At 42.6% G+C, this 11130-nt stretch overlaps 1 protein-coding gene across 4 annotated transcripts; it reads right to left on the bottom strand.

Moving 5' to 3' along the window:
- Positions 1-40: 40 nt before the first annotated feature.
- Positions 41-8131, bottom strand: ZNF639 (zinc finger protein 639). 4 transcript variants are annotated; one of them, XM_041718231.2, is made up of 7 exons: positions 7101-7532; positions 6904-7022; positions 6459-6562; positions 6011-6087; positions 5385-5480; positions 4401-4535; positions 41-4124 (listed from the first exon to the last, which is right to left on the bottom strand). In XM_041718231.2, exons 4-7 carry the CDS (start codon positions 6066-6068, stop codon positions 2977-2979), a joined length of 1437 nt encoding a protein of 478 aa, XP_041574165.1. In that variant the 5' UTR covers positions 6069-6087; positions 6459-6562; positions 6904-7022; positions 7101-7532; the 3' UTR covers positions 41-2976. The 4 variants fall into 4 exon arrangements, with proteins under 4 accessions (XP_041574165.1, XP_030136410.1, XP_030136409.1 ...); XM_030280550.4 differs by lacking the exons at positions 6904-7022; positions 7101-7532 and adding an exon at positions 7550-8131; XM_030280549.4 differs by lacking the exon at positions 6904-7022 and having other exon boundaries at positions 7101-8131.
- Between the last annotated feature and the right edge of the window lie 2999 nt (positions 8132-11130).

Genomic DNA, 11130 nt, shown 5'->3' on the forward strand with positions numbered 1-11130 from the left:
CAAAATCAGAATCGGCGACAACAGCATTCTAGAGGACACGTTATTTGATGATTAGTAATCCACTGTATTTTAAGATCTTGTAGTAATTTGTGGGATGTAAACTTAGTTTTGAAGTCAACAGTCTTTCACATAAAATAAGGTATTTTGCTCAATAAGAAACGTGATCCAGGAATCTGACACACAGAGATTTGTTAAGGTTGGAAAATATCCTTAAAATCGAGTCACACATCGAAACTAAGGGTTCTAAAGACTCAAAAACAAAGTATCAAATACAGATATCTCACAAATACAAAACACTACCAAAACCAATCTCATGATTTTGCATAGCTTCTGCTTGGAATGCTGTTCCTGAAACAGCTGAACCTTGCAGGTGCCAGCGAACAACCAGAATTTGATACTGCCTTGGAGAAATAATAATAAATACTGGCACAGTCCTGGTCCCTAGAGTTTATCTGTGCCTCTCCAGAGTGAGAGGAGCTGCTCAGGCTGCAGGGTGACGGATCTGTGGCACTACCAGAGCAGCTCAGGTCAGAGCACTCACCTTCCACCTCACCCAAATAACCCAAATGTCATCCCTGTCCCTGTCCTTGGCATGCTCGGCCATGCCTTCCAGCCCTCCACATTCCAGGCAGATTCATTACCGATTTTTCCTACTACTTAGCAACTTTCTTGCTTTAACATGCAGATCACATGGAAGCCAACAATGTACTTGTGTTCCCTTTTAAAACAAGACATGCTACTCCTGTACACTTCCATTTACTCCCTGATAGATATTAAAAAGAAAATACTGATATTAGTCCCTCATTTATAAAATCCAACCTAAAACGACCTTGGATACATTTCCTGTTTAGACATTGCATTTTAGTTTGGAATGATTTAGCTTCACAGCATTCCTGTGGGGGATTGTTTTGATTCCCATTTTAGAGATCAGAAATAACCCAACTCAAAGACAGCCACAAAGTTATTCATGTCAACAAACAAGTTTGCTGTGTCACAGGGCTCTGTGCTGGCACAGAACACCGCCTTTCCTGCTGAGGACACAATGTTGGTCTACACAAATACACACACTTTTTAAGCCCCTTATTTATTTTTGCGTTTTTTTAAATGCCTTTTTTCCCCATCTTCTCACTGCCTCCCAGAGCACCTTTCTCCCCAGAGCTCAGCTGTGCCATTCCACCCCTGTGCTATCAGCAGGAGCAGAGTTTTCAGAGAACCAGCATTCCCCCTTTTAGATATATGAGCAAAATTAACTTTCCATGTAGAAAATAACTCATCTTAGTGTTTTGTTAACTATATTATTGCTACCATTTTAAGCCAGCCAGGGAAGAATGTGTTCAAAATAGGAAATCAGCAATTCTACCACAGATACTGTCATTCTCTATACAAGGGAGTAATAAAATACAGCAAGACACCCTCAGGTTGCCCTTTCAGTGACAAAACACAAGATCTAGTAGTAAATCAGCATTTCAAAATGACAGAAATGGTCTTGCCTCTCACAACAAAATAAACACTAAGTGGTTCATAGACTTTCCAGAAATACTTCTCTGGAAATCAGAACTTCCGTTAATCAATAACATTCAGCCAAGTTTTAGCCTTAGCTTTAAAAATCAAATCCAAAGACCCTTGCATGCCTTGAAGCTGGTAACACCAAATCTCACTGCTCAAGAAATGTTTGATACATTAATTATCTCTATACAAAGCTTGCATTAGACAATCTTACATTACAAATTTACAATCAATGAAGAAAGAAATGTAAACTCCACCAGTAATTATTAGGGGCATTTCCACCATGGTATCTAGCATGATCTAAGTGACCCCACTCTTTGTTTTCCACTCAGATACAGAGCTACAGACTGAACCGTAAAAACTCACTTCTAATGATTACAATGGCAGGATAGTGCTTTGTATAATATAAACAAATGTTAGAAATAATTTGAGAGTCATTAGTAAAAATTTTGTTATGTACCAGTCTTTTAAGCCCATTTATAGAAGTTTAAAATTTATAGAGTTAAAATAACATTTCTCAAGTTACTAGTGGTGGAAAGATAATTATAGATATACAGAATTACTACAATAATATAGATTACTAGAAGTTTTCTCTAGTCAGATGTTGGTGACATCCATAATTTCAGTGAGAGCTGTATTAGGATTTTATGTAAGAAATTAATTTTGTACATTTTCAGCAGGATCATTGCAAATTCCTTTTGCAATTATTCTTTAGAACATGATGCAATTCAAACCCAAGCAGTGTGTGTCTCCTCAGTGTATGAAAAGAACTGAAGGTAAATAAAGGGAGTATCATGTGGGAGTCGTGTAGTACGTATGTGGAAGAGTGTTGTACACGTGTTGGACAGTCCCACAGATGGGACTTAAACACAGAACAAAGTGAACACTGAGGTCAGAAAGGTATCCCAGGAGAAAAACAGGACAATTGAAAAAGCTTATCAGGAGCATGAGGTGGGAAATGAAGGCTGGTATGTGAATCTGGAGATGTCCATGCCTGGGAACTTTTGGAGCACCCTTATCTTTGGCAGGTCAGTGCTACTGCTAAACACCAGTGCAATGACCTGCTACCACGCAGGGTAACATGAGCTGGATGTGGAACCGAGACCAGTACTGGGTAATTGAAGCGTGGAATTAGATATTTGCTTTGTTTTTGTGCCTTTTTAAACTCAAGAGAACTGGTCTTGTAAACTAGACATGAAAAAAGCAGGATGACCACCAGAACTGGTATCACAACATGCAATTACTCCCACCGTCCCTCCCCCCAAAATCTGATCCATCACAGTGTAAATGTGATTATTCCTACTGAAACCCCTAGACAAGGAAATTCACAACACCAAGTGCTATACATGCTTTGCTGATATAAAGACATTAGAAATGTACAATTGCTGTTAAAATTGTATTTAATATCACATTCCAGTGACTGGAAATGAATTCCAATTCTAACAAATTGATTATGGGGAAAAAAAGCAATCACACCGTCTCATGTATCTGAAGATGACTTAGAAGATCTTTTTCATTCCCAAACCTCATTAAACAATCAGTACATTTATGAGGCAAATCTGCTGAATGCCTGAAATCCAAATGAGTTTTAAGGTCTTCAATCTGTCCTGTTGAATATTCACAGTATTGACACAAATAAATCCCTTCAGATAAATGAGAGCTTAGGTGCTTGCAATATTCCAACATACCTGAAAATCCCTTCCCACAGTCATCACAAACATGAGGGAATATTTTGGTGTGCTCAATAGCTACATGCCTGTTGACATTTGTATGCAGCCTGCTCCTAAAGCCACACACCTGGCACACAAAGAAGTTTTTGCATTTGTCAAAACTGATTTTGTTGATGAGGCTGTACTGGCCACGCTCCTTGTTGTTGTAGCTGTCGCTCAGCTCGATGAGCCGGCACGCGTGCTCGTTCACCACGTGGCTGTGCAGATCCTCGGGGTCATTTGTCTCGTGCTCACAGAACTGACACAGGTACTGCTCGTCACAGCTGTGCTCCTGGAAGTGCAGGTACAGCTCGCTGCTGGAGGAGAACTGCACATCACACTGCTCACACCAGTAAAGGTGGTCGTTGAAGTGAGTGTCTGCTATGTGCTGACTCAGATTCTCAAAAATCACCGTTTTGTAATCGCAGTATTTACAGATGTATGGATCCTCCTCGTGTAGTTTTACGTGTTCAATGAGCTGCACCTTGCTGGAGAAACTTTCTTTACAAACTTTACAGACATGAGTGTCTGTACATGTCTTATGCTTCAGAATCATGTGCTGCTTCAGATCAGAGAAGTACTTGCTGTTGAACTCACAGAGCTCACACTTGTACAAGCCGCTGCTGTTGGCTCTCAGCAAGGGCCATTTCTGTTGAGCTGTGATATTCAAAGCCTGGTTCTTCTCAAAGATTTTACAGGTCTCCAGAGGGATTTCCTCAAGGTCCTCAGCTTCCAGCTTCTCAGGTGACACAGTCTGTGTTTCTATGTCATGAACTTCTACTGCATTCACTTCTGTTGTAGAAATTTCTACAGTCTGGATATCTAGAGGTTTCTCCTCCTCTGTGGGGCTGTCACTGAATATAGGCGAGTCACATAAGTCTCTGCACATTCCATTGTTAGTACCTTTATCTGCAGAAGGAAATACATAATAGAAGGTTGGGAAAAAACCACTACAAAACACCTGGGCCCATTTTTATCTTTTCAGTCAGCTGCAGCAGCTTTCAAATGCAAAGACCAGTTATTTTTTCCCTGCCAGACCACGATGTATTTTCAGCTAACAAAGCAATACCAGAAACTATAAATTCTTTGCCATTTCTGTCAAAGCAAGGAAGTTCTACAAAAAGCCAGCAGCAGCTGGGCTCTCCAACCTCCCAGCACCTCATCTGCAAACCCACTGGCATTTACCTTTGTCCTTCTTTTTAGGGTCTGTGCAGTGCATCCCAACGTTTGAGTGTGGCCCGCTCCAGTGAGAGCTCCCGGCGTGCACCGGACTCCCGTCATCATCCGTGTCCAGGCTCTGCACAGGACTGTGGAATCTTCCTGCAAAGGGAAGGGAAGCATTTCATTCTCATCATTTCTCTTATCCTGATTCCTGAATTTAGTCATAGATCTTACTTACTGTTTATTTATTCTATTTGCATAAATTTATCGTTATATACTAAGCACATCATAACCTACATTTTAAAAAAGTAACAACAAATACCTTGAAAATTATTTCCATACATGCAAAAAACCCCAAAATAATTCAAAAAGTGACAAATCTGTCTAGAAGATTTCAGCAAAAAATACTGAATTTACTACTGAAAATACTCAGCTGATTATACAGAAAAAAATTTAAATCCTTAAATAAAATGTTACATTTAAAAAACACAGCCTAAAAACTATTCTTCAATATTTCTGGACACTGAGTTTTAAAATACGATACTTTCTAGAACTTCTGCAGATATTAAAGTGAAAAGAAAAATAAATAGACTATAATAAATAAAAGAAATAAAACTAAATAAACTAAAAATCCACCATCACATTTACTCTGCTAACTTTCCACCCACTATTGGATGTTTTATAAAAAGGCATTTTGTTTTGCCAGGTACAAGTACAATTCCATCTGAACTCATCAACTTTGCTACCTAGGTAGTGAGTATTGGAAGTACTTTAATCAACGTTATAAATGTAAAATTGAAAGGTCTTTTTGTTGTCATTGTTTCTACTTTGAAAACTGTATTTCTGTGAAAACTAACAATTAAACAACTTCCCACCAGTCTAAGGTCTATCAAATCACAAGGACACTCAGAAATCACCTGCTATATGTGGTGCATTCTATTTGCTCCTATGAATAGGAACATTAATTAATAAAAAACTACAGAACAAGACCCCAAAACATAGTCTTACCTCTGTTTATATCTGGCTGTCTCATGGAACAGACACTATAGCAGTGGTCAGAAAAAATTCCACTGTTGTCTATGTATCTGCTTGCACCTGAAGAATCTAAACCAAAACATCAACAAAAAAAACTAAGTACTCATGTCTTCTTGTAGCTACAGATGTATTTCTTGTTAATGAAAATGCTTTTCACATTTTTATTTGTTTTGGAAGAATTCCTGTTGTGATTACACCTTCCAGCTGCTGCCCTGATGTTTGGAGTATCAGGTCTCTGCTCCCATTGAGGACATTGACAATTGTGTGGTCTGTTTGGTGCTAAACATTCCTCTCTAAACCCCCCCAACTTTTACAGAATTCCTCCCCTCTGTGGAAGCAGAATCACCTTCACTTGCAGCTAAAGCCAGTTCCCCCATGTGCAGGAGTACAGAACAAACCATTCAGGTGCATTGGCTCAAGGTGGCCCTACAAAGGAGCCTGCAGAGTGCTGCTGCCCATTCAAGCCAAGATTTCTTATCCCATCCTTTGTGTCACTGCTTTCCCACGTGTTGGCACAAATGGTCCCTTCTTGTAAATTTATTTTTCTGAGAAAAATGATTAACTTACTAAAGTGTACATAACTCAAGCTCTAGACTGACCTGAGTAACGAGAAGGATGCAGAGTCTTCCTTTTTCTCTTTTTAGGATGTTCATTCATTTTGAACAGTCTACATGAACTGTAAAGTAAAAACATTAAAGAATTAGACTTGTTTGTATCTAGTTTATCTTTCAGAACCTTATGGAACAATACCAGCATTTTGAAAACCTGTGTATCAAATACAAAAGTTTTTTTCCACTCCCCCTTCTTGCCCACAGCCCGTTTTGATAAGAACCCACTAAATACGCAGCTGCTGAAGTCCAGTTTCACATTCCTACCCTGGAGCAAAAAGTTCATCTAAAAGACAGATAAGTCAGAACTCCAGCACTAAGGGTCATCTACAAGCCTTCTCTCCGTCACCCTTTTCACCAGAGACAGGACATTCTGAGGCAGAGCCCTTCAGAAACGAGTTTTAGTGTTTAAAATACTAACACAGTCATGCTCTCTTACCAAAAATCCCAGACTCTTCAGTATCGGGAAGCAGAGCAGCTAAGAAGCTGGTGATTGCACAGCTTCCTAAAGTAGTGAATGCATCAGCTCAAGACGACTTTCACCTACGGAGAGACAGCATTTTAACCCACTTAGAACTTCAGCACAAAATAGAAAAAACACAATCAGATACAAGTGATACAAATACTACAAAGAGCGAATCTATGGAAATTTAAGCTAGAAAGCAACATAAGAAGTCGATATTAATTTCAGTTTAGAGCATCAAAATTAGTATGGTACATGCACTGCTGTATTTCTTTTGTCTCAGGTTAGTTGGCTTTGCTGCACTTGGCAGCTCCCGAGAGCAGAAAAGTATTTGGAAATGAAACACAAATATTTGAGCTATATACGGGACAGTCTTGAAGAAAAGGCTGCGAACAAGGAACGTGATGCACGTTGCCGTAACTAAACAGCGCTCGGAGGCCCAGGATCTTCTGCAGTCAGTGCCCTGCTCCGGAGGTGAAAGGAGGGAAAAAAGGGCCCCGATCAAGTCAACGGCGTTCTCCTGAGAACATCTCCTGAAAACTAAAATTTTATTTCAGGAGATGGAAAAATAATTTATTTTAACGTTATACCGTGATTTAGAATTATCAGTACCCTCACCTGTGATTTTCTGTGATTGCAAGGGAAGAGCCGACAGCGCACTGACACCGCAATCTCACCCCAGGTACCGCACGTGAAAAGCTCAACCTTTTCTGCACGGCTCGGCCCGCGGGGCAGCAAGGCGGGCTCTATTCCAGCGCCTTCCCGGCCCACCAAAGCGGGATGCAGGCCCCAGAACCGGGATCCCGACGGGCCCGCGGCGGCGCGGCCTGCGCGGAGGCCGCACGGGGAGCCCTGGCGGGAGCGCGGCGGAGGCTCCGCTCCGCTCCGCCCCGGGGCGGCCGCGCAGCCGCGGGCCCGGCCAGGCCGCGACCCCGCAGGGGCGCCGGGAGAGGGCCCGGCCCGGGGCCGCGCCGGGGAGCCGCGGGCCCGGCCGTGAGTCACGGCTCAGCTCCCGGCGGGGCCGGGCACGCTCCCGGCGGCTCCCGGGCGCTGCGGCCGGGACTCACCTGCCGGCCAGCAGAGCCGCTCCGCTCCTCCCGGGCCCGGCGCGGCCGCTCCGCCCGCCCCGCTCCTCCCGGGCCCGGCGCGGCCGCTCCGCGGGCGAGGGGCGGGAAAGGCGAGAGCGGCCGCCGTGCGCGGCGCCCCCTGCCGGCTGCGGGCGCCCCCGCCCGTCGCCATGGCGACAGCGAGGGGCCGCGGTGGAGCTCCGGGCGGTGTTTGGGCCCAGCGCCGCCCGCACGGCCGCGGTCCCACACACAGACCTCGGCCGGGGCCGGCAGCAGGTAAGGATGCTTCAGAGCAGCGCCAGCACTCCCATTTTACACGAGTGAGACGGTGATGGCAAAGCCGGAACCTCGTAATGCTCAACTTTAGGTTTTGTGTCAAAATAGAAGCTGTCCTTTAGAGTTGCTGTATAGGAGAATCAATATAAAGTGTATCATAAATATCATATCATAAATATATACAGTATAAGAAAGAAATACATGCATACAAGAAAGACGGGGAGCTGCTGGAGAGGGTCCTGGGAGGCACAAAAGGTTTGTGAGAGTCTCTTGTGAGGAGAGTGTGGGATGGGCCTGGGCGGTCTGGGGAAGGGACCTGACAGGGATCGCATCGATGCACATCAATATTTCAAAGGCAGGGCCAGAAGATGGTGCCAGACTCCTTCTGGTGGTTCCGAGCAGCAGGATGAGGAGCAATGGCCATAAACTAAAACACAGGAAGTTTGGCCTCCACATGAGGAAAAACTTGTTCACATTGAGGATGGTAGAGCAGTGGAACAGCTGCCCAGGGAGGGTGTGGATTCTCCCTCTCTGGAGACATTCCAAACTCACCTGGATGTGTTCCTGTGTTACCTGCTCCAGGTGACCATGCCTTGGACAGGGTGATCTCCAGAGGTCCCTTCAAAGACTAACAATTCTATGATTCTGTGAAATTAAGTCACACCCCTTTTTGCTGATTTAATCTTTACTTTTTATCATGCCACAGGAAAAAGCACCAAATTGTATTGATTCACAAAGCAGAACAAACAGCATCTTACTATTTAAAAAAATACCTCAATAATTTTGAAGACATGAGGCCACAACAGTCCCTTATTTCCATGACTTAAAATAACTTACTGAATTTTGCTAAGTGTTGTATTCATTGAATTGTTTTGCTCTGGCTTAGCCTGAATTTACCTAGTTCTCTGAAAAAAATTTGAATTAGCAGAGAATCCACAATATCCCTAATGGTGTTGCTCTACTGATTAGTAAAAAAAGAAACCATACCCATCTTCTGGCTTTAGTTTTATTCATTATCTGGCAAATGAAACTGGACTTACTCTGTCTATAAAATCCTACCTTTAGCCTTTGTCCTGAGGCTGGAAATATGTCTTTAGGGTAACATGACTTGCTTAGAGTCAGATGGAAAGAGCTTCATGCTCTGATCACACAGGAGTTTTGGCAGTAAGCAGCAAAACAGAACTAAAGGTGTCCTTTTGCTGGGACAAAATAAATGTTGTATGCCTACAATCTCCTGCACTGAGTTACCAATCAAACAAGATGCTGGTCTCCCAGTTCAGTTCGTTCTCTGCTTCTTATTCCAGCCATGGTTGCTGAGGTTTCCCCAGACCAGCTTGTGTTAAAGGTCTCACAGATTGGCTGTAGCCACCCAAAAGGGCAGATGCCCACGTACCTCTCCCTCTATTCACCGAAATGTTTTCCATACAAGCGTTCAGGAAAGCGTTTTCCCCAGTTCCCAGCGGAGGGCAGTGATGAGAACATAAAATCCACACACAGCAAAGGGAGAGGGGATAAAAACCAAACCCAAGCCTTTGCTTTGAATTCAGTCAAAGCATTTTCTGTGCCTTTGGACTGATTTATTCTCCACCCAACACGGCACAGCCCAACACCACTTATGTCAGATAAAAAGACAAGGCTCTAAGTAGAAGAACATCTGAGGAGGATCCCCTTTGAAGCTGCAGATCCAGTTCAAAGTCACAGGCATCAAACAGAGCTATCAATGCTTTAGACAGAAAAGCCTAAATGAGTCTTGTTTTTTAAACCACCACGTGCTTGGGATGTTGAGAGAGCTTGGGTGAGGTTTTAATCACTCAGAACTGAAAATAGAGAAAAGTCTAGGTGACATTCACATTCTTGTTTAAATGGACAGCATAGATGATGCTCATTTCAATTAGTGGGGATGTATCCAGACCAAAGTAAGCATGGGGTAAGCCCTTTCTTCAATGAAAGCACTTATCATGGGGATAACCTTCACTGGAGGTAGGCTTGTTAGTGATTAAAGGGACATGTAGGAGGTTACCTGAGGTATCTTGTCTAGCATCAGGTTCTTTGCTCTTTTGCTACATGGGTTCAGAGTTTAGATTGAGTCTTTCAAGGCAGGTTGGAAAACAGACTGATTTCTGAGCATAAAATCAGGAGGGCTTACTGAGATTCCCATGCTAAAGCAAACTGCCCACATTGCAAATCTTTCTTGTTTCACCAGCATTATTTTGCAAATTTTCTGTGATTTTTTTCATGCTTAGACTTAGAACTACCACAAAAATCACACCTTGGCACTAAATGGCAATAAAGTCTAAAATTTGTGTTTGAACAAGAGCTGATGATCCTCTTATCCTGAACCATCCTGTGCAACTAACACACAGTTGTAGCCACTCACAACCATTTCATAGTTATTAGGCAAGGGTAAAACTCACCTTATGTATAATAAACATAAGTTTAACCTGTTAGTTCAGGTTATTGAAGTAGCTAGTTCCAAAGCCCCAGCCATACTTTTCAGACCACAGCTCTTCTGAAGCTTCAAAATAAATGTAAGGATGATGATGTCCATCTTTTATTAGAGGGTTGGTCCAGCACAGACTGAGCACCTGCTGGTACACAGCCCCTCTCAAAGCTGGGCAGTGTGACCTGAAACAGAACTGACCAGTACAATGTTTAGAACTGACTGGGGACAAAAATGTTTTGGAAGGGGCCTGATTAAAAACCCTGACACTTGCCTCATCCCTCCAAAAAAAGTGAAATCCTCACAAGAGAACTCAAATCCTTCCCGGTTTGTTAGCAGCTGGAGTCCAAAGTAGGCCAACATGGTCACAGGAGGAGCTCCTTTGCAGCCTCATGCTATTATACTGCCAGTCAGTAATTTCCTCAAATATGTTTGTCACTCTTTCAAAATTAGCATTGGATACAAAAATATAACCTTGTTTGTTTGTTTTTTAAAATTATAATTTTGTAATGAAAGCATGAAGCATATTTTTCAAAACCAGATTGATTTAGCAGGGACTGTAAACCATCAAGCTGAAACACTTCAATAACATCATCTTTCTTGTCACAGATTTTTACAGCCCACGTCTAAAACTAAAATAAAATTACTTATTTTGAGGATCAGCGTTTACAAGAACAAATGCCACACACATATTGGACTTTTCACCCTCAAATAATGCAAATTCTATTTATGTTCCCTCCAAATTAACTGAGGTATGCAATTTCCATTTCCTTTCTTCTAGCCTTTCTCAAAGGCAGAGCTGCAACACCAAATCATACACCAAGACTGAATATTCCTTAAATCTTCACTTCAGAATTCACAGGTG

This window comes from Taeniopygia guttata, chromosome 9 (assembly GCF_048771995.1).
Source record: "Taeniopygia guttata chromosome 9, bTaeGut7.mat, whole genome shotgun sequence".
NCBI lineage: Eukaryota > Metazoa > Chordata > Aves > Passeriformes > Estrildidae > Taeniopygia > Taeniopygia guttata.

Bases quoted from the DNA above. Each gene is read 5' to 3' on its own strand.
- ZNF639 (XM_030280548.4), bottom strand. From the start codon at position 6,104: ATGTTTTTACTTTACAGTTCATGTAGACTGTTCAAAATGAATGAACAT. The intron at 5,481-6,010 runs GTCAGTCTAGAG...GTTTTGGTTTAG, and splicing joins GCATCCTTCTCGTTACTCAG to ATTCTTCAGGTGCAAGCAGA. The intron at 4,125-4,400 runs GTAAATGCCAGT...TTCCTTCTGCAG, and splicing joins CCCTAAAAAGAAGGACAAAG to ATAAAGGTACTAACAATGGA.